General features: G+C 32.1%; 2 protein-coding genes across 3 annotated transcripts; one reads left to right on the top strand and one right to left on the bottom strand.

Annotated features, from left to right (window-relative positions):
* Positions 1-17,910: 17,910 nt before the first annotated feature.
* Positions 17,911-18,819, bottom strand: LOC140888748 (uncharacterized). The gene has a single exon (XM_073296449.1). The coding sequence runs from the start codon at positions 18,817-18,819 to the stop codon at positions 17,911-17,913; it is 909 nt and encodes a 302-aa protein (XP_073152550.1).
* A 2,319-nt stretch (positions 18,820-21,138) lies between these two features.
* LOC140891347 (uncharacterized) lies at positions 21,139-24,003 on the top strand. Of its 2 annotated transcripts, none has more exons than XM_073299794.1 (3): positions 21,139-21,279; positions 21,931-22,698; positions 23,502-24,003. In XM_073299794.1, the coding sequence occupies exons 1-3, from the start codon at positions 21,266-21,268 to the stop codon at positions 23,815-23,817; spliced, it is 1,098 nt and encodes a 365-aa protein (XP_073155895.1). In that variant the 5' UTR covers positions 21,139-21,265; the 3' UTR covers positions 23,818-24,003. The 2 variants fall into 2 exon arrangements, with proteins under 2 accessions (XP_073155895.1, XP_073155896.1); XM_073299795.1 differs by having other exon boundaries at positions 21,158-21,279; positions 21,942-22,698.
* Positions 24,004-24,938: the final 935 nt, after the last annotated feature.

The raw sequence follows: 24,938 nt of genomic DNA, 5'->3' as shown, positions 1-24,938 counted from the left end.
CTGTAAGGGTGTTCCAGGTGTGGGTCCCGAAAGGGCTAATCCGACCTGGACCCTACTAGATATGGGTACCAAAAGTTCTTCACTTTTTGCAGGTACTAAAAGTCCAAACAGGCGAGAAGACCACTTCTATCAAGGACACTACCTGGTACTTAGATAGTGGTTGCTCACGGCACATGACAGGGAATCCAGAACTTCTAACAGAAGTTGTGCTTTGCAAAGGACCAAAGATCAGCTTTGGAGACAACTCCAAAGGTAAAACCGTGGGTAAGGGTAAGATTATCCATGGTAACATCATTATTAAAGATGTGTTGCTTGTTGACAAACTGTGCTATAATTTGATAAGTATTAGTCAACTATGTGACAATGATCATTCGGTCGAGTTTCACAAACACACTTGCATCATCAAAAATGACAAAGGTGAGACTCTTATGACCGGTGTAAGAGACCTAAACACCTACAAGGTAAACTGGTCTTGCTCACATATTTCTTCACCTACTTGTCTTACTGCTCATCATGATAAACATTGGTTGTGGCATAAGCGGTTAAATCATCTAAATTTTAAGTCCATCTCTAACTTGAGGAAGCATGATTTGGTTTCTGGTCTGCCTGAAGGAGATTTTATAAAAGACAAAGTTTGTCCTGCTTGTCAACTAGGAAAGCAAGTGAGAGCAACCTTTAAAAATAAAGGGTGTATGTCTTCTTCCAAATGCTTAGATTTACTTCACATGGACCTATTTGGTCCTATACCAGTAAGAAGCATAGGGGGAATGAGATATGCTCTTGTTGTTATAGATGACTTTTCTCGATTTACTTGGGTCATCTTTCTCTCTTCAAAAGATCAAACTGCACCTCACCTGATTAAGCTTTTTAAACGCTTGCAAAATGAACAATCTACTGTGATAGATAGAATCAGGAGTGATAGAGGGACTGAATTTTTAAACACCACTCTTATGACTTATCTAGATGATCAGGGAATCAAGCATGAGTTGTCAGCTGCTAGATCCCCACAGCAAAATGGGGGGGCTGAAAGAAGGAACCGTACTTTAAAAGAAGCAGCCAGAACTATGATTGCTGATTCAAATGTTTCTCAAAGGCTTTGGGCAGAAGCAGTTAACACAGCTTGCTATACTCAAAACAGATCTATGATTAATAAACGATTTAACAAAACTCCATATGAGATCTGAAATGGCACAAAACCTGATATTTCATACTTCAAAATTTTTGGGTGCAAATGCTTTATCCACAACAATGGCAAAAATCATTTGACAGCCTTCGATGCCAAAGCAGACGAAGGAACTTTTATTGGTTACTCAGCCGTTAGCAGAGCTTATCGAGTGTTCAATCAAAGATCACTAACGGTCGAGGAAACCATTCATGTTGTTTTTGATGAATCTACTCTTTGTACAGAACAAACTCAAGGGAGCATAAATGATCTGAGTCATAGACTGGAAAACACAAATCTACAGGAAGAGAGTGACAGTGATCCATATCCTCCAAAGAAGGATGATCCAGTTTCCTCTACCGTGTGTGATCAAACAAGGCCAGAAGATGATCCACCGGTTGATAACGATCCTCCTGCCAATGATGATCCAGTAAACGAGGACGTTCGTCAACCAATTGATGACAACCCTTTAGGGAATTATTTTAGGTGGAACAAAGATCATCCACTTGGGTTGGTCATAGGTGACCCTTCTGCTCCTCGAAAAACACGTGGTCAAATGATTAATGAATTCTTGCATGCAGCTTTCATATCTCAGGTAGAGCCCAAGAAGATAGATGAAGCTCTATCAGATGCCAGCTGGATTGAAGCTATGCAAGAAGAGTTGAATCAATTCACCCGCAACAATGTTTGGCATCTAGTTCCTCGACTGGAAAATCAAAATGTGATTGGAACTAGATGGGTGTTTCGTAACAAGCTCGATGAACATGGCACTGTTGTGCGTAACAAAGCTCGGCTTGTTGCACAAGGATTCAGACAATAAGAAGGCATAGACTTTGAGGAATCTTTCGCGCCAGTTGCAAGACTAGAAGCAATCCGCATCTTTCTTGCCTATGCAGCTTTCAAGGACTTTAAAGTTTATCAAATGGATGTCAAGTCTGCATTCCTCAATGGTCTACTTCAAGAAGAGGTGTACGTTGAACAACCACCAGGTTTTGTCAATCCTACTCATCCTCAATATATCTATAAACTTGACAAAGCCCTCTATGGATTAAAATAAGCACCGCGTGCATGGTATGATACATTACTAAAATTTTTACTGGAACATGATTTCCAAATTGGAACGGTTGATAAGACCTTGTTTAAATTTGTAAAAGGTGATCATGTGTTACTAGTACAAATTTATGTTGATGACATTATATTTGGGTCAACTAACCCCAAGTTGTGCTCAAAGTTCTCTAAGATGATGCAGGAGAAATTTGAAATGAGCATGATGGGCGAGCTAAATTTCTTTCTTGGATTGCAAGTGAAGCAACTTGAAACTGGAATATTTATCAATCAATCCAAGTATGCCAAGGAATTGGTAAAGAAGTTTGGAATGGAACAGTGCTCAACTGTATCTACCCCCATGAGTACATCAATCAAGCTTGATAAAGATGAAGGGGGAATCCCGATCGAGGTAACAATGTATCGAGGCCTTATTGGCTCATTGCTTTATTTGACTGTCAGTCGACCGGATATCTTGTATTCAGTTTGTTTATGTGCTAGATTTCAAGCAGCACCTAAGCAATCTCATTTCATTGCCGCCAAACGAATAATTAAATATATTAAAGGAAACATTAATATAGGTCTTTGGTATCCCAAAGATTCAAATCTTAATCTTATTGGCTATTCAGATGCAGATTATGCAGGTTGTAGAATTGATCGCAAAAGTACAAGTGGCACATGTCAATTCCTTGGAGATAGACTAATTTCGTGGTCAAGTAAGAAGCAGACATCAATTGCTACCTCGACCGCCAAAGCAGAATACCTTGCTGCTGGCAGCTGTTGTGCTCAAATACTCTGGATTCAACAGCAGCTTAATGATTATGGAATCCGGTCGAGTGAAGCTCCAATCTACTGTGACAATACAAGTGCCATAGCCATCACTCACAATCCAGTGATGCACTCTAGGACAAAGCACATTGATGTCAGGCATCATTTTATCCGAGATCATGTCTTAAAGAAGGAAATCAGGCTGGAATACATCTCTACCGATCAGCAAGCAGCAGACATATTCACCAAGCCTTTACCGGACGCTAAGTTTTCATATTTTCGAAATATTCTTGGCTTAATAGATCTAAGTTAGTATGCATGCTTTTAGGGGGAATGATTGCTAGTATGACGTTAATAGCTTAGCTGTTACATTACCATAAATGTTGGCATATCATCCGCCTTTAGCTAGTCTCTGGCAGGCTCCGTACTAGCAGCTTTGTGCTTTGAACCAAATGACATTGATTGGGCGCGGTGATTATACTCTTCAAAACTTTTTGAATTTCAAAAATACTTTTCATGACATCACCATATGGCCCATAGGTTCCTATATATACTTCTTTACACTCGTATATCAACCTTTCACCGTTGCTAAAGCTTTCATATTGCATTAAAAGTTCTATCGTATTACTATCAAGCTTTTGCTTACTCTCTGCTCGAGTTCTTATCTACAGCTATCATGTCGATCCAGAAGACTTGCCTTGCAATCAACTTTGATTCCGTTATTGAGGCAAACAATGCAGGAATCACTGAGGTCTTCACCATGCTTGAAGCCTCTGGACTGAAGAAGTTTTTGGGAAGCAGCGCCATCTGCGATCTGCCTGTCTTGAAGGAGTTCTTTGAAACCGCTCAAATCGAGCATGGGACTGTCAAATGCTTGATCCGGACAGAGTCCTACTCCTTCAATCAAAAGTTCTTCGCCAGCACATTTGATCTGCCCTCCAGGGGTTTGACAAAATGCGCGGATCTTCCCGATGGTAACTGCTCATACTGGTTGAAGGAATTCTCAACCACTGATGCTCCGATCAAACTGCCGGCTCAGAAGACATCTCTTAAAGCTCCATTCAGGCTATTGACCAACATCGTGGCCAAGAATCTTCTTGCCAAGGCTGGATCGTACGACAAGGTGACGATGGAGAAATTCCAATACATGGCTTGTATCGCCTCCAAAATCAACATCAACTGGTCAGACATATTGTTCACTACTTTATGTGAAATGATCAGGGGAAAAGGGCAATCCGAGGGATTTGCTCTGCAAATTTGCCACATCTTGAGCGTCCTTGGAGTAGACTTCTCCAAGACTGAGCCTCTGCATCCCACCAAATGGCTCAACAAGTCTACAATCTTCAAGTTTCTGAACAAGAAAGAGGTTACGGTCGACACTCTGCCTTCAACCGCAAGTGTTGTTGCTGTCACTCAACCGCTTTCAACAGTCCCGGTAGCGGCCAAACCAGCCCATACCAAGAAATCTGCCAAGCGTCAACTTATCATAGAGTCTGACTCTGAAGAAGAATCATGTGAGAACGTTCCACTGATTCAAGCCTTCAGCAAGTCATCTCCTTCTGTCTCCAAAGCAGCTGTGCCATCCACGCCTGCAGGCGAGAAGAAGAGGCAGCACAAGAGGTTAAAATCCCTTTCTGGACTTGCTCCTACCGTTCCAACACCAATTCTGCCAACGGTCGAGACTACTACCACTACTGCTACTACTGCTCCACGTCCTACCAAGGGTGTGATAATCATGGAAGGAGCCTCATCAACTCCAAAGGTCACTCTCGCTGATCCCAAGGACAAAGGGAAAGGTGTGATGATCTACTCACCTAAGGCTCAACCAGCAGCTACTGTAGAGCTCAACTTGATCATCTCTCACGTTCTCCGCACTGTCAAGCGTCACCTACAGCACTTTGACAGATGGCATCATTCCCGTACTCACCTGACGCTTGCTCAAATATTTCCTAAGTGGAAAGCTCTGAACGTTATTGAGCAGAAGATGCTTCTTTTTGCTGACACTGAAGACATCGTGGAGGCTCTGGGAAGAAGACAGCTCATCGACTTGAAGCTTCGAGGAAGCCTGATATCTCTGTTGATTTCTGAGCGTGTCAAGAACTTCAAATCCAAGAGTCCTACCGCCACCGATGACTTTGTGATTTTGACTGGACTACAGAATAGTCTACGTCAAATCACTCAACTACTTCAGCACTTCCAAGCTCTTAACAACGTAAAGACGACAGCTTCAGCAGCTTGTATACAGGCTTATGGACTGGAAGCACAGGTGATGATGAAGACTTTTCTTACCCAAGATCAGGGTGAAGAAGACGTCTCTGCTATTACTCTTTCAGATGGGATTCTGACCGGTCTCATCACTGCTGACCTGTTTCAATCATCCGCTCTAAGATCGAGTGTGGCAGCATCTTCATCGGTCGACCCCGCCTCAACCGCAGTCCAAGCAGTAATTCAACCGGAAGCAGCTGTGACTGCTCACTCATCTTCAGCGGCGACCGCTCACACCTCTCCCAGTCGTCTACAAGATTTTTTAGAAGTGATTGAACAAGAAATTCCTGTCACCTCTGTGACAGAGGCTCCTTGCAGCAGTGAAGCAGTAGTACCCCCAACAGAGATACCAAGCACTATTGTATCACTTGCACCTCCAGAACAGCCAGTGACTGATGCTGACCCAGCACTTCAACCGTCTCCATCTACTGAAAAGTTTGTGGAAGATCTCCTAATGGATGAACCGAGTGCTGATCCTGCTACTCCACCAACCATCTTGGCTGCAGTCGAGACCCCTACATCTCCAACTGTACCACTATTGGAAGGTACATCAGCTAGCTCACCAGCCAGATCACCAGCACCACATCATCTTGAGTCTGGCCCGGCTTCACCAAGGAATGACACACAGAGTCAAATGCTTCAGACTGATGACTCATATATTGAAGCCATGGCAGCAGCTCTGGATCACACATTGATAAATAGGCTTCATGAGCTCATGCAAACAGTTCGATCCTTTTCACAAGACATCACAAACACATCCTCATGGGTTGACAATTCACGCAAGACGATGATTCGGCATTTTGAGACCGTGTCTAGAGACCTTGCTCATCTGTCCAAAGAGATCACTGCCCATCATCGCACTCAAATCAAAACGCTCTCTACCGTCTCCGAACAAGTTGTCAGATCCGAAAACCACCTTCATAGGCAGTTGAATGATCGGATGGACACTATGCAAGCTACTCTAATTGCTCAACTAGATGCAAAAATTGATACTATGCAAGCCTGCCTTGGCACTCAACTCACTGAGATCATCCTTCGACTCAACCAAGGTGATGCCAAAAACGGGGAAGAAGAGCAACGAAGAGCAGCAGAGGCAAGAAGACGTGAAGAAGAATCCAGAAGAAAGGAAGAAGCCGACAGAAGAAGAAGAGAAGGCGATAGGTCAGGAGGAGCCAGTTGGTTCAAAAGATGAACAACTTGTCTCTTCTTTACTTATCGCAGTTGTATCTCATTTTGTTTTTCTTCAGTAGGTGTAATAAGAATGTTTATTGTAATTAATGAAATTCATTCTCTCAATGAAGTTCATTTTAATGCTTTCATATTATTTTCGGAGCACTTAAGTTTTGTCATCACCAAAAAGGGGGAAATTGTTGAATCCGACATTTTGGTGATAACAAACAACAACTCATTGTATAGGAATGTGCTACCAATCTTTTGTATTTCAGGAATCTACTACAACTCCTACCGCAACCGTCTAAACCCTTCAAGTTATCTACCGGAAGCTTGTCAACCGCCTTTGTCTCTCGACCGGTTGCAATCACAAGCCTATCGACTGGTTATTCAAACCAGCAGAGGATAAATCTATCTACCGGTAGAATGCCAACTGCTTATCAAGATATCTCAAGACAAATACTTGTGACAAGACGTTCATTGCAAGATCTTTTATCAAAAGCAGAACCGGCGTATCAGAAGATCTGTTGACTCTTGCATCAAGACAACAGGTTGCACTAAAATGGCAAAAACGCAGAATGGCTACAGATAAAGCATTCGACCGTTTATACCAGTTTTGGACCCTGGAAGTTGTTTGCATTTAAAGAAGTTTACGATCTTCATGCAGAATCATCAATGCATTTATGAAGCATTAAATGTGCATTCAATGCAGCATCAGAACGTTCAAAAATAAAGACGTTGTTGATTGACCTATATAAAGGGAAGATTGCTCAAGAAGTGACAAGAAGACAAGCAACACGAAAAATCTCAATCAACTCAATCACTTGAATACTATCAGAAGTCCTCATATACTGAAGCAATACTTGAGCACACTTACAAGATCATTCACTTGCTGCTCAAATAAACCCTCGCCTACAGTTTACATATCTGATCTTCAAGGATCATCCTAGGGTTTCCAAGCCTCTCGACCGCTCTGCAGTTTGAGAAGCTCAACCGAACTGTATTCATTATTGAAGAGACTTGAAGCTACTCTGAAAGCTTCCACCAGTCTGATAAGAACTGAGAATCTTATCTGTGTAAATCTAGGAGTTTCGGATTAGGCATTGGATAAGTCCTAAGTCTGAAGTGGGTGTATTGCAAGACGTTGTAATAACCAAAGTCTTCTAGTGAATTCCTTCCTAAGTGGAAGAAGGGGAGACGTAGAAGGATTAAGCCTTCGAACTTCCATAAATCGTGCCTTAGTCTTTACTGCATATTTATCTTATATATTGCTCATACATCGTGTTATAACTTGCCTTTGCATCACTAAAACCTCTGAACTATTTCCGCACTATTTAAGTTGTTCAAACCGTTTTAGAAGTTGAGAAAACAGATTAAGTGAACTAAACTTCACTTGATCATTTTGAAAAGAAAGAAAATAAGTTTCAGAGTGTATTCACCCCCCCCCCCCCTCTACCCTCTGAACCGGTCCCAACATCGTGCGATGCACGTGAAGTTATTTTATAAAATTAATGATAAAAATGATAAGAATGAATATTTGAACGAATAATCGAAATATGGATTATATATCATATAATTAAAAAACAAACAAATTATCTTAAAATTTTTGAAATACTTCCTTAAATATGCTCCATATGGGAGATTATGTGATGATTGTTTATGAAAATATGTGAGTTTGGATTTGAGATTGAATTGGGTGGTAAATTTTTTCCAAGAAGATGAGAGGAGTGGTTTGATTAAATATGCTCTACATTTGAGAAGCATGGATTATGGGATTGAATCCAAAACTTAATTATAAAATTTTTTTTAAAAAAAAAGTTGATTCTGGGGTAATTATATATATTACAATTTTAGTATGAATTCACAAATTATATGTTTGTAATCTAATATGGAATATGTTAAACTTGCTGGTATTTCATTAAAACTAAATTATATATAAAGGTTGATTTAACTAACGAATTATTTTGATTGATTTATTAAATCTTTAATTGATATTGTATATCAATTATCAACAAAGAAAATATACACAAAAATTTGATTGACTGGTCACGATTTCTTGTAATTTTACATTGAATTTTTCAGTTACATGTTTTTTTAATCTTTTATGGAATGTGTCATATTTTCCAGAAACATTTAGAAACTAAAACGTGTATTCATATTAAATATATAATTAAATCAAGAAATTAGATTGATTGATTTATTGATTTTCTAAAGTTGGATTGATATGTTCTATATTTTGAAAACAGAGATTATGAGATTGAATCTCATACTTGTTTGTTTTTCATCATCATGACTATTTTTTGCAACAATAATTAGTAGATATTATTCATAAGCTAACAATGTTATAAAGTTTTAAATTTTTTTAATAATAATTATTGCTTTCAGTGTACGGTATTTTAATTTTTGTGTATTATTAAGTTGGTTATGTGAAAGAATGAATTTAACGTAGATGTTTACATTTATGGGATTGAATCCCTTACTTATGTAATTTTTCTTTTTCGAATGGTTTTAATTTTGAAAATTTAACTACGGAAATATTCGAAAAGTTGATTGGCCAAGTTGATTGACATGTAATAAATTATTACAATATTCGTATCAATTTTTAATCTGCATGTTTTTAATCTAATATGAAATATCTCATAATAAATCGAATATAAAAGTTGAAATTTAAATTAAATTAAGGAAATTATGTTGATTGATATTGTTTTGAATCTTTAGTTGATACTGTATATTAAGAAAAGATATATATTCGAAATTTTGATAAGATTGATCATACTCTATTGTAATTATTGCATGAATTTTCTAATATATGTTTTTTAATCTGTTCTAGAAGGTGTCATATTTGCATGTATTTGATTGAAACTAAAGTATTTATGTAGAGTTTTAAATTAAATTAAGAAATTAATTTTATTATAGATGTTTTGAATCTTTAATTAGGAAAATGCTAGAGGTACAACAAATATCGTGTACAGCGATATTTACAACAATAATATCGTGAGATTTTTCTATTTTATCGCGAGATTTTGCATTTAATGTATCGTGAGATTTTGATAAATTAAATTATTGTATTGAATTTTTTGTGTTGTAAGATTTGTTGTACATATTTCGTTGTACCTGTAGCATTACTCCTTTAATTAATATGTTCTATATTAAGAAATCAAATATTATGGGATTAAATCCAAAAATTGTGATATTTTCCATCATTATGACTATCTTGTGATAAATAATTATTGTTTAAGTGTCCAATTTTTAAATTTTTTATATCATTAATTGTTTATTTGAAGTTGCATTAATTTAACATAGATTTTTATATTTTATAGAGATTATGTAATACCAAAAGTAAAAAGTAAATGTATTAAAAAAATTATAAATCGGCAATTAAACTTTATTAATAAAATTATTCGAACAATACCAACATAATTAAAAATCCTGGAATTATCAAAATGTTTAAACCAATCAAAACTCATTGACGAATGAAACTCCAACCACTACATAAAATTTGAATTTAGCACTCTATATTTTGAAAAATATATTTCAATCTTTTCCCTTCTTGATGGTAGTTTTTAATTTTTTTTCTATTATTGTTGAATAAAACTCATTCATCTACGTTCCTTTCAGAGTATAATCCTTCAAATCATCTTGTGAAATAAGAGTTTTGCTTGTAAATTTTAATTGTATAGAAACCTCACATTACGACGATAAAACCTGTGGGGAAAAATATTTATTAGGTAATGTAGCAAATTCTTCTAGATGTTATACTTAATTTCATGATTAGCACACCTCCACATCTCCAGTTTATGTCATTTTCAGTTTTTAAAATAAATCGGATTCCTGTAACAATTCGAGAATGTTAAAAAATAATATATTAAATTTGAAATAATGACTTTCAAAGAAAAAATATTATACCTGGCTCTCAAAAAAATTTCCAACGTATTTTTTCTACAATTATAGGGTATGTTACCATTTTGATGACAATATATGTTCCATTATTTTCATGAATTTGGTTATCTCACTTGAATTTTGTACAAAACATTTCGATAAGCTATATATTGAAATTCTTTCAACATTTCTGTAGCATCCATACCATGAAATAATATATGCAAGATTTATATTTAATAATCATCTACAATGAAAAAAATACATTATACTATCAAAAACTTATTTCGTAAACCTGATTTTCGTTTCAGTCTTCAACTCTAAAGATATTTTTCCAAAAAGTTCAGCACACTATCTATCCCACAATAAGAAAACTTCATATTTTCGGTGATGTCAACAACTCTCACTTGTATTTTGAACCTAGTGAAAAAATGTTTCAAATATATGTTTCATTAAATAATCGGTGTAAAATACACAAATTATGATATATATGTGTGTTCCCTAAAAAATGGAGAAAATGTTATAATAAAATCGAAGATAGATTGAATATAAAAACAAATCACAAAAAGTTTATGTATACCTCAATATCTTAAAATATGCATTTCATCGTGAGATTTTGTTTGTCTTGATATGAAGGTAGATCGTAGAAATGTACTAACCGTAGTTTCAACGCTCAATGTCAATCTAAAAGGTCTAGTTCTCAGATCATTTTAAATAAAGGTATCATTTGCTTTGCAATTGAGTGTTAAATATTTTATTGAAATTTGAAATGTTAAATAATATTTTCTGCTCGTAAATAGTATTTATACAGTAAGTGTCTTCAAACCAATATTGAAAATTCTTAATGTGTTTTGTTAAGTTTTATAATTTTTAATTGTGTCGGAATTGTTTTTTGAATTATAAAGATAAAATTGTCAATATTTTGGAAATCAGATATTGTATATTGATTAAAATATTTGAAAGTATTAAGCATGATTTTATTTTTGAATCTTTAAGAAAGATTTTTTATTTTTTTTTCAAAATCAATGATAATGTATAGAATGTTGAAATCTCGGAGTTGAGATTTATACATATATATATATGGTAAATTAGAAACATTATGTTATCTATATTGACCATTTAAATGTTTATTGATTTCATATTCATACGGAAATTATATATATATATATATATATATATATATATATAATATTTTTGGTGTAATTTTAATATTTATCAATATTAATTTTTTTCATTTGAAAGATGGACGTTAATTTTAGTTCAAATTGAAAATATTATGTATTTCTCACACAAATATATAAATTTTTTTATACATTTTATTTGATTTGATGTTATTATGTTATGATAGACTACATGACTAAAAGCCCGTTTGATTTCAGTAGACAATAAAGAAAAAATGTTTTTTTTTAAAAAAATTCTTTTATTAACTAAAATGTGTTTTATTTAAGCCAAAATAAGTATTTTTTAAAAATTATTTCAGTTTTTACTTTAAAAAGTGTTTTTAAAAGTTAACTTAAAAAAACACTTATTTTTATTTTAAAAAGTGTTTTTAAAAGTCAACTTAAAAAAACACTTATTTTTAAAAAAATCTACTGAAATCAACGGACCCTAATTAAATAGTGAAAAAATATGAATATGTTGTATAAACATATGCTATATATAAAAAATAGCTTTAAATATCCAAACTTCATTCGGAAATACAAATCAGGATTTATTTCTTAAATTTTAGATGTGTAATTGTCAATTTGAAAATGAAATATTGTGCATGTATATAAATATATGAAAGTATTAAGCGAGATTTTTTTAATCTAAAAAAATGATTTTTAATTTTTTTGGAAATCAATAATCATATATGGAATATACGAAATCATGGAATTCATTTTTAACATCTTTGGAAATCAATAATCATATATGGAATACATGAAATCATGGAATTTAGATTTATAAATATATGGTAATTAAGCAACATTATTTTATCTATATATCAATCTATATTTATATATACGTGTATATATCATCTATGCATTATTTAAAATTTTATTTTTCACTTAATTATATGTAATTAATTAACATAATACTATTTCCGTTTTTGGAAATATGATTTTGGCGGGATTTTGCCAAAAATGGCAAAAACTCAGTTATTATATATATATATAGATTGTTATAATATATTACATATATAAATATAAATATAAAGATGATAAATAAGCCCATTTCTAAGACGTAAATATAGCTATTTAAGTATTGATGGAAAATTATTAAAATTTATATATGTAATAAATCACTATAAAATATAGAAATTATAAATAATAATTGATAAGTAAGATTATATATATATATAATTCACAAACGACGTACTAAACTTTAATTTTATCGATTTTTAAATAAATATAATTTAGCATTGCTTAAATATTAATTAGTGGCTGTTAATAAGTTTCAATATATTTAAAATTAAAAAAAAAAAATCAGGTTGCATTTGATATTTTTAAATCAAATAGTCAAGTTTTCGTATATGGAAATAATTAATCTTTGACGCAAAATCAAATTGGGAGCTTAAGGATATATTTTTTAGTCCACGTATACATAATTTAATGTAGATCACTAATTTTTTTTAAAAAAATCATGAGATTAGATTAAACCATTAACTTTAACCATAAATCGATGGTGATGACTAATAACGTGCGTAATTTATATAACTTTAGACCGAAATTGGTTTGGTAGTAAACTATGGATTTCCAAAATCTTCAATGAGTTTTAAAATTTTAATATTAAATTAAATTAATATTGATAACCATTATAATTTAAAATATTAAATATAGAAAAATAAAATATAGCCTATCATTTTGAGTACTGTATTTTTCAATTTTCGTTTTTTGTTTTCATATTTTTTGTTACATTTAGCAAAATCAAATAATAGGGAAATCACGTTTTCTGTTATAAATCATAATAGAAATAGAGAGATGAATATTGAGAATTCATATGAGTCAATACTCAGGTGCAAATTTCATTGAACTCAATCATCCCTATTTATAGGGAAAGATTACAAGATACAAATCTTTACAAATATTATCTTGACATATTTCTCTTGATCACATATCTTTAATAAGATAATCATCTATAATAATAATATATTTATAACACTCCTCCTTAGATGATTATTTGCACAAGCAATCGATTCTTCAAAATCTCCATTTGGCAAGATGTATGTCTGAGAACTTCATCGAAACTTAAGTGTTGCCTCGTTAAAACCTTGACAGTAAAACCCCGTGAGAAAAATCTGAACGAAGGAAAAAAAGTACAACAACATATATTTTCTTTGGATATCTTTCCGATGATGGATGCGCCTCGTTAAAACCTTATCAGGAAAAACCCAGTGGGACAAAATCCTAATAAAAGAAAAAGAGTACGATATCTCTTGATACTTGTTAATTGCCTCATTAAAAACCTTGTTATGAAAAACCACGTGGAAAAAATCACAGACAAGAGAAAAAGAGTACAACTTTAATTGTTTCCCCTCGTGCAAGCATCACTTTCAATTATTCACTCTTAATATTTCAATCTTTTGCACTACTTTGCCAAAAATTGATTCAGATGCTGATTTTGCCATATATATGATACTTCAAGACCAAATATTTTTTTTCTTCTTCAAGTTGGCCAAAACAATATTTTGAGCATCGAATCTTTCGAGTATGTTTCTATATATATCACCATCAAATCAGTGCATCCATGATAAGTGCAAATATTTTCTCATAATCCGCTTGAAATACTTTGAGAAACTTTGCTAATATTTGCTCATATTGCCACATATCATTATTATTGAAAGTTCAACAAGTTATAGTTCAAAATAATCATCATTTTGCATAATAGCAAAACACACGAATGATTATATCATTTCGATCCCAAATAATTTTTGAAATATCATATTTTGATATACCTGTTATTCTTCATGAATAACACAATCCAAATTGGATTCATTGAAATAATTGATCGTTCACGCTTCTAGCGTCCTTTTTCATTTACTTGCAAGTAATATAAAATATGGTTCTGCAGGACGTCGATTTATTTCATAAGACCAGCCTCCATTGTTCTTTTCACATTGAGATGTTCACTCATTTTCTTTAAAGGGGTTCTTCGTCACTAAAGACGATTTAAATTATTCAAATTGAACATAAATAAAGCTAAACGATCTTATACACAAGATCAAATAATGTATTTGAGTCATGTTCACTTTATATTTCATTGGGATCGATCTCAAATATTCTTGTAGCTTCTATTTACTCCCCCTCAATGTTGAAAACATTGTTTTACAAGAATAATAAACGAGAATTTCGCGTCATAAAATCCCATTTCTCAAGATAATTGATCATAAGATTCAATTTATTTTCAACATATTTACAATCCCTTCAAGAGATTTATTGTAGTGCATTTCTTGCACAAACAATAACTTTAAGTGCATTTCTCGCACAAACATTAACTTTAAGTATATGAGCATTTGGCATAATATTTATAATATATCTTTCAGATATCCCCAAATATGACGCATTTATTTTCATGGTTTAGTAGTTGATTGGAGGCAAAATAAATCAACTAAACCAACGTATTTATAATCATAAAATTGATATGCATATCATCTTTTGATCAAGCTTGTCTTGATTACATATTCTGAAAATTTTCTCAATACGTATTTTTGCAAACATCATGTTGCGCTTGGTGGGCCCACGTTATTTATTCATTCCAAATAATATGGGGATTCTATATCAATTTAAGCTAATGATAGTGATATCGAATTTTATAAGCCAATAAAAATTCATAAGATCTTCTGGATCTTTGATTCAAAAAAATTTATATTTATCGATCCAGGAACTTTTGGCTTATTCATTAACATCTTTGCGCACTATCAATAGTTTTTCAAATATTTATATAATTTGAATTCTCAATTCAATCCATTATATCAAACTCTGAAAGTATTTGTATCAATAATACTTCTGGAGCTCTCTAGCTCTTTTAGAAATATTGATTTGTAATATATTATTTAAACCAAATCAATATCCACTAGATTCAAAAATACATATACGTCATTATTGTGTATCACTATTTTATAATATCAAGCACATCATCTTTTTTCATCGTCAATCAAACGATCTTCAAGATCTTTCGTACATTCATATCAACGTACGATGAAACATATAATTTGGATAGACATCAATGGTCTCCACAAACTTTTATATCTTGCTTGATAGATATCAATAAAATCTCTTTACATACTTCAGGTACGATGGTGATACGAGATACCGATGTACATTTAGTACAATACTTGATTATGACGTATATCTCAATATTTTGTGCTGAATTTATGATTCATATCTCGCTTCATACGAGATGACATATTCTTCCTCGAAAAATTAAACTACAGTGTATCAACTGTGTTCATTGGCACTGTCACATTTACTTAAAAGAATGGACCACGTTAATCAGACAACTTTCATAATTGTCTTTCCTTGAACAAAATACTATAAATAAATATTATAATAAAATAATTGAAATTGAAAAATCGAACGTACCTTTTCAAATACATGTATGCATCAAGTAGATCTTTTACCTTCAACAGTAACATCCGATCTATCACGAATATCATTTCACATTAAATTTGTATTCCTTTTCAAATTCTTGTACGCACCAAGTAGATCTTTTACCTTCAATAATGACATTCAATCTATCACGAATGTCATTTTACATTAAATCATGTTCCTACATGTAAGATAATAACATGTGATAAAAATACTCTATCATTTATTTAAAAAATGATAGATTAATCAAATGATTGAAAAAATTCAAAATTTATATCCACAATCAAAATTGATGAATTTAAAATCCATAATCAAATTTTATTAAATAAAAATTTAACAACCCAATATATTCTTAAAATATAAAAATTCTCAAATCAAAAAATTTATCACCAAATTGCATAATCAATATCTCATGCAATACATTGACTAATAGAATAGATTCACAAAATTTGTAGTTCTTATTTTATATCATCAAAATAATTTATGTGAATGTACATGCTAGAGTTTTCCATGATTTAGTTTAAACAAATACAAAATTAATTTACCAAAAATAAATTAGTTCAATAAATAAATAAAATGATTTGAAGTTAGTCATAAATCAACCCATTGACATCATCATGCATAGGCTACCATCAATCCATCATCGTCGTTGCCCAATATAGATGATGGTCCAATTCATTGAGTTTAATATTTATTTTTCTTTTCCGGTTGTTAGTGTTGCGATCTTACTACCGCACATTCATAATTTTCAATCAATAGCCTATGCAGTTCATCATTGAACATCAAGTCGCTATTCATAAAAATAGTGACAAATAATAGATCATGATTCTTCTAAAGCATTAAAAACAAATATATGATTTGAATCGATATCAAGTCAATATCTTTTGATATATATCTCACATATATCTTTAATAGTATTTTCTTATGGATATTGACAATTTAAATCATATATCGATATTCATTGAGAAATTATACTAAATTTCCCAATTCATAAGATTTTCAACAACAAAAAAGGGCATTAAATTATATTCTTCGAGAATACTTCCAAATCTTGGATCTTATATTAATATTCTTCACGAATATTATCAAATCTTGCATTTTTTTTATCAATATTTCAATATTGATATATTTTGACATGAGATCTGTTTCTTCAATTATATTTGTAGATATTTGATATCATATCATATATCAATCATGATTTCTTCACTTTCTCTATATACGAAATCATATATCACATCTTTATCATGAATCTATTCAGATTCTCTATATATTATATTATAACTAGGAATCTCTTTAGATTCTCAATATATTTGATCTTATATAAGATCTTAATCTTGAATATCTCAATATTCAATATATTATATCATGAATTCATGAATATCTTTCGATATATCAAAATTGTAATCATGAATCTCTCAAAATTCTCAATATCAAAATTGTAATCATGAATCTCTCAAAATTCTCAATATATTATATCATGATCATGAATTTATTCAAATTCTCAATATAAAATCATGTTGTGTTACTTTATAGCCATCAACATATTCATGATATTTCATGAGCACCAATATATCAATTATTTTCATTGTGCTACTTCTAGAGTACCAATGAATATCTCTCATAAATTTGAGTATTGACAACACGTTGTGCTATTCCAATAGCATCAATAAAACGAGAATTATTTTCATTCTCAGTTGGTTACAACATCGTGCTGATAACGTGTTATAAATCATAATAGAAATAGAGAGATGAATAGAGAGAATTCATATGAGTCAATACTCAGGTGCAAATTTCATTGAACTCAATCACCCCTATTTATAGGAAAAGATTACAAGATACAAATCTTTACAAATATTATCTTGACATATTTATCTTGATCACATATCTTTAATAAGATAATCATCTATAATAATAATATATTTATAACATTTTCAACTTTTTTCATTTTTCATGAAAATATTTTGAGTATATAATAGACATTTATGATTTTGTTATATTTATTGGTCAAAGATTTTTTTTTTTTTTTTTTTTTTTGAAAGGGAAAGATTAGATTCAATATCACAAAGGTCGATCAAATATTACAGTTTTTTTCAAAAAGATAGGAATAGTATCCTTAAACAAGATATTACATTTAAGCTGTAAACATCTAGAAGCTAATAGATGGGCAACTTGATTAATCTTTTTCGAACAATGAATAATCGAAGCATCAACAGAGTTTGAACAAGCTGTTCGTATTTCTTGCGCAACCAGATCATCCTGAGCAAAAGGATTAGAAGATTGAATGGATTTTATCACTGTCAACGCATCAGATTCAACAATCCAATGAGATTCTTGGAACTGGATAGCCATACGCACACCTTTCTTAACAGCTAACAATTCAACAAAATGAGGAGAGAAATTTTCGGAAAGATATTTAGCAATCGCAAATAAAACATTACCCTCGTGATCACGTCCCACAATGCCAATCGCAAAATAATCCACAGATTCAACAACTGATGCATCAACATTCACTTTAATAGAACCAACTAGAGGAGGAGCCCAAACAGGAGTCATAAGAACCCGATCTCGAAAGCCGATATGTGAAGATGAAGCTAATAAGAAATTCATCCAAGATCTACCGGCACGATCAACAATATCTTTCGACGATGAAATCTTTCCTTCAAACACAAAAGTATTTCTAGCAATCCAAATACTCCAGCGTACCAAAACAAAAGATTGAAAATCATCCCCAACCCCAAAGTCTACAACCCAACAAAATAAATCAGCAAATGAGCCCCCTGGAAAGCCAGCTAAAAGAGGCCATAATGCTGTGAGTTTCCATACTTTCTTGGCTTTTGAACAAAACCAAAACGCATGAGGAATATCTTCCGAGGCAAACAAACAGTGCGGGCATGAAGCGTATTCAACAATACCTCGACGTTCCAAATTGACTTTCACAGGCAAAGCATTGAACAAAACCCTCCACATATGAATTTTAATTTTACTTGGAATTTGAGATTCCATAATTTGCTAAGACCATTCTTGAGTCCACTTCCCAAGCCATTACTTCCTTCCTCCTCATTATACATCGCTAAGTGGTAGCCAGTTTTAACCGAGTATTCCCCATTTTTAGAGTAATGCCACATAATTCGATCGGGCACTGTTACGCTCCTTTCTATGATCAAATAGAAAATAAATACAAAGCATCTATTAAAATTATTTTTGAAAAAGCTTCTCCAAAATAATTACGAGGGATTTTTCAAAATGACCTTCCTTCAAATCTCATAATCAATTTTGGTCTTTAAGTAAGTTAATTCTTAAAAATAGCCAGTTCCAAAAATTATCTTTAAAATATTTTTTTTATAAGCCTTGTTTTGAACTCTTTCTACATAAACACAACAAACATATTTATTAAACCGCAAAAGTACAAGTTCATAATTCAAATCTGAAAGTTTATATACAGAAAGAAACCGATAAAAATATAGTAACGAATTTTCTACCAAAATTAATAGTCAAATAAAAGATAAATTTACAATTTTTTGAAAAAAATAACAAATTAATTAAGGACAATGTTATGTATACATAGAGTTATACATAGAGGGTTACACGTCAATTAAATTAGGAAGTATCTTAAATTTTTTTTCTCTTCAACCTACAATTTTTTGTCTTACTCTAAAAACCTTTCTCTAAAATATTATTATTTTTATTCTATTACTTACTTTTAGAATTAATTTACCGAGTTCAACAAAAATAATTATTTTATAAAATTTAAAAAAATAATTATGAAAATATATATAACTTTTTACTGAGTTCAACAAAAATAATAATCGTTTATTTTTTTAGTAAATATATTTTATAATTTTTAAAATTTAACTTTTAAATTTAAATCATATATAAACGAGATTTTATTATTATGTATTTAAATTAAAATATATTTATTATTATTATGTGTAATAGTTAATATTTTGTTAAAAAACAAAATCAAAACTCAAACATGTAGGTTTGGGTTGATCGAGTTAGTCGAGTTCGGGTCGGTCGCTATTGATTTATTCGGGTTTGGTTTGAGAAATTTTTAAAAAGTTTTTGTACTTACTTATAGATTAATTAAGAAATATTTACTATATTTTTATATATTATATGTTTGAAAAACATTTATTGTATATTTTATCATAGATTTTCCACATGTAATAATTATTTTTTAAAATATTGGTTTTTAAAAATAATTTTTATTTTGTGTAGTAAGTATATTTTAAATTTCGTAAAATTAAAATTTCAATTTAAATTATATAAAACTATATAAGTGAGATTTTGTTATTATGTATTTAAATTAAAATATATTGATTATTATTATGTGTATTTAATTATTTTGTTAAAAATAAAAAAATCAAATATTTCAGGTCAACCCGAATCCCAAAACCTCAAAACCTTAATCCGATAATTTTCTGGTCAGCTCGGACCGGGTTTAATTTTGACACGCCCTAAAACTGCACAATAAATAAAGAAATAATAATGATAATATTTAATAAATAAAAATAAAAATAAAAATATCGATACTAATGATATCAAATCAAATAAAAAATATATTATTAATTACAAATTAATAATGCTAAAATTTATTTTTATAAGCATCTAAATTAATTAATGAATTATTATTCTAAAATTAAATTTGAAATATCGACATGAATAATTTGAAATATGGAAGAGAAAATTCGAATTTTGAACCATTATTGAATTAAACATATTAGAATTCAAAAATAAAATTTAATTTTAAGAAATTAAGCTAATCAAAAATATATATGAACTTCATATTATAAATTTATGGTAAATTTCTCATAATTATCCAACAACTAATGTCTGTTTATATTCTTAATTTTTTTTAACAGTCATAAAAATATACCCATAAAGTTACATTTTTTTGTTACTGTTAAAAAAATTGAAGTATACAAATGAAAAAATTATGAATAAAAAAAACTGAAAACTAGCTTTAGGCTAATACTATGTAACAAAATTTATTATCCAAAAACTAAAATTTATATTTCAATAATCAACACTTATATTATTAAAAATTTTAAATATATTTTTTCTAACTATGGAAAAACCAATCTTAATTGGTAAAAAAAAAAACAAATAACATATAATTTAAGTATAGGAGGATATTAATAATTATTTAATAAGAGGAGATTGTATTGCAAGGTTATATTCTGTGAAATGTTTAACAAATAAGAGTATTTTTTAAAAATAATATGGCTAAAATAATTAAATTCTGAAATAGTTATTTGATTAGATTAGATTAGATTAGATAAAAAAGCTCGATCAATGTGTTGACAGAGAATTAAAAACGACGCTGTTTTTGGTCAAGGCTGGCACTACAATTCGTTCTCCCCTCGATTCACAGCCGATTTTCTCAGTTTTCCGGCAGACCCTACAAATAAAAATGTTCTACCGAGGGTAAGAAGCAGCAAATTTTGATTTCTCTGTTAATTTTGTGCAACTATTGTTTTTTAGCTCATGTATAGTACTATGAATCTTCACCCTATTAATTCTTATTGTGGTGTTCGATTTGCTTCAATCAGCAATTGCTCGGATATGTGTTTTATTTTTTTCTTTTTGGTTGATGCGGCTTAAATATGTTTTTTCATGTTACACTTTTTTGGGTTTTAAATTTCGCCTCTTTAGATTTTCTTTTCTTATTGTTGCATTTCTGGAATTTGTTTTCTTCAATTGTTCCATGTCCCAATAAAATTTCAATTTTTATTGGCCCTGCACACATCTGATTTTTAATTGTTTGTTTTAAATTCCGGCTCCAGTAGTAGAATTTGTACCACTAGTAGGAAGTAGTTTGGTTATTATCATTTTTGATAGCTTGTGATTGATTAATTAGTATCAAGTATGAATCTTTATTAAGAAAATTAGAATCAAGATAGAATTGTATCACAGAGAGGAGCACTTGGCTGCTTTTGACAGTTGAACTGATTATTTGTCAAATGATTATCGGATAGTATCCCTAGAGAGAAGTAGAACGCCCATAGCTGTTATCTGATGTTTTTTTAAATGTAGTACTTACCTGGCGAATGCCTTTTTGCTTGTGTGGCTATGAAGTAAATTTGCAGACACTGGTGAAGCTCGTGAAATGGGTGGTATGAAACGGCAGCGGCTGATGGATCAGGGGTCCTCATATTATGGAGCTCCTGGTACAAGTTATATTTATAATGCCCCACCTCCACCGCCTCCAGCATATTCTTATATTCCCCCACCTTTTCCTGTTGTTCGACTGCGAGGCCTTCCCTTTGATTGTGCGGAGGCTGAAATTGTTGATTTCTTCCATGGTTTAGATGTTATTGATGTCCTGTTTGTCCATAAGGGTGGCAAGTTCACCGGAGAAGCTTATTGTGTTTTAGGCTACCCTCTTCAAATTGATTTTGCGCTACAGAGGAACAGGCAAAACATAGGTAGGAGATATGTTGAGGTTTTTCGAAGCAGAAAAGATGAATACTATAAGGCTGTAGCTAATGAAGTTTTTGATGCTCCTGGTGGCTCACCTCGTCGTGGTGCACCTAGGGCAAGATCTTCTGATGAGACATGGGACTCCTCAGAATTTAAAGGGGTGTTACGGTTGAGGGGTTTGCCTTTCTCTGCCACCAAGGATGAAATTATGAACTTTTTTAAGGATTTTGTTCTTTCAGAGGATAAAATTAATTTAATTGCTAATTCTGAGGGAAGGCCAGCAGGAGAAGCTTTTGTTGAATTTGCTAGTCCTGAGGATTCCAGATCTGCAATGTCCAAGGATAGGATGACTCTGGGGTATCGATACATAGAACTTTTCCCTGCAGCGCGTGAGGAGTTGGAAGAAGCAATTTCAAGGGGGCGGTAATTATTTCTTACTCTAGTTTCTATACTTCTGCAGCTTTAGAATCTCAATCTCTACGCTTTTTGTTCTTTTGTTGTTTCGATATGTATCTTGCTAGTACAATTAGCTTATTTAATGTCTGCGTGTTATCTGTTGGGTATGTATTAGTTACATATCTTCTCTATGTTTTTATTCCTTTTATGCCTTCAACAAGGGACACCAGTGTTGTCCTTCATCTCGTGTGCCACCTTTGTCATAGTCAGATTGTTCGCATGGACATTATCTATTACTTGGACTGACATGATTCGAGAAATCAATTCACAGAATTTGTTTTGCATTATTTATTTGTTTTATTGGTGTTCTTATTCTAATAAGTAATAACATCAAAGACTGTGTATTTCACTTTGAAATGAAATTGCATGGGGTGGGGTGCCTTTCTTGTTCGCTGATACGGACATATAGTTCAATCATTCAAGTTTCATGATCTACGGAAATGTTTTTTTTCCTCTCTCAGCTTAGTTATCTCTCTCTGGTGAATATTAATTCCAACCTGTCGTTGATGTGTTTAAAACTACTTTTGGTCAGGCAAATATCTTGTGAATGACTCCTGTAGTCTCAAACTTTTGGAAGCTATTGATATATAGAATATCTTTTGTTTTAGGATATTCTTGGTGGAATGTGCTACTTATTATACGCATCTCAGTCTCTTACTTCTCATAGTTTTGAGGATCTAAATTTTTATCTTGTGAGGAATTTTGTACAAATGACTTGTATCTACAAGATGCTCCTGAAAGATTAAGTTATATGGACTTATGTTTATCAGGATATTACCAAAATCCTTTGAGGTGAAGGACCCTGCGGAGCCTACTCCTGTACTGCGGATGAGGGGTTTGCCATTTTCAGCTGGAAAGGACGAAATAATCGACTTCTTTAAGGATTTTATGTTATCGGAAAAGTCAATCCATATCACCTACAATTTTGAAGGGAGAGCCACTGGAGAAGCTTTTGTGGAGTTTGCTGGTACAGATGAAGCAAAAGCAGCGCTGGCTAAGGATAGGATGACACTTGGTAGTCGTTATATAGAGCTGTTTCAATCATCGCAGGAAGAGTTGAATGAATCAGCCTCAAGGGTACGGTAACAATTTTCTTGGCCCTGCTTTGTTTTTTTGTGCTTCGGAATAGCTAGAGTTGCAGAATGTAGAAGCCTTGTGCTTCTGTTCAGCTAAAAGTTGCGGTGAACTTAAAACTCATTCTAGTCTGTTATCATGAAAACTGTGTAACGACTGTGAATTTTTTTCAGTTTTACTTGATGATGCAATATCATATGTGGGTTTCTAATTCTGAGTCCAAAATTCGATGGATAAGGTCTAGTTCATGTGTTTACGTCGTGACATTTTAAAACATAAGTTAGTTGAAAGGAAAAAGTGAATAAGTATAACTTCAACTTGTGTTCTAGTTTCCAAACAAGCATTATATCGATATTGCTCAAGTTTGGTCAAGGACCGAGGCTGAGTGAGTGACTTATTGCTCGTATCCATCATCGACGAGTTTCTTGTTGGATATGACAGTTTTGGATACCAGTTTTCACGCAAATCAAAGATTTTTTTTAAAAAAAATCTGTTTCTTACACTCAAACTCAATGTTATTTTTGGGGGAGGGAGACCCGACACGTGAAGGCACAAAGCTCCATAATTTCTTGAAATACACAACAGCACACATGAATCCAAAGCTAAAAAAATTCAGTGAAAAACTCATGCACGCGTGTAACCCATGTTTACCTTATTTCTGTGGTATCCAAAGCTCACATCCCTAGTAAATTGGTTTAAAATGCTTGTGTTGTGGGATATATATTGTATGAACGACAAGTTTTGTAAAATTCGAACCCAAATGCCGCATTGCATGGAAAGTACAAGCATTATCAAGAAAAGATAATGGGATTAATTTGAAGAATGCTCTGAATATATCGATTGTTATTTGAACCATAAAGGTATATATGCATGATATGTTTCTCGAAAATTAAACCTATTGAAATTTGAAATTTGTCAACATGATCCTCCAAAGGGCACAAAAACTCGGACCGAGAATTTCTGACATTTTCAGTTCAATCAATATCTGATTCGTTGAGTTAGATGCTCTGAGGGAATCAGTCGATGCTGGCAGACGAATACGATAGGTTTACGATTTGTCTAATTCGATATTGATTAATTGATATATATGGATTATGTGATTATTCAAAAACCTGTGCGGCAGCAAGCTCCCA

The sequence above is a fragment of the Henckelia pumila genome, chromosome 3 (genome assembly GCF_033568475.1).
Source record: "Henckelia pumila isolate YLH828 chromosome 3, ASM3356847v2, whole genome shotgun sequence".
Lineage (NCBI taxonomy): Eukaryota > Viridiplantae > Streptophyta > Magnoliopsida > Lamiales > Gesneriaceae > Henckelia > Henckelia pumila.
The sequence above is the reverse complement of the archived record's forward strand: the minus strand, read 5'-3'. Positions and strand labels throughout refer to the sequence as shown.

Excerpts from the sequence above, each read along its gene's own strand:
- LOC140891347 (XM_073299794.1), top strand. Across the intron at positions 22,699-23,501 it reads GAAGCAATTTCAAGGGGGCG|GATATTACCAAAATCCTTTG; the intron begins GTAATTATTTCT and ends TATGTTTATCAG.
- LOC140888748 (XM_073296449.1), bottom strand. The coding sequence starts at position 18,819 with ATGTGGAGGGTTTTGTTCAATGCTTTGCCTGTGAAAGTCAATTTGGAA.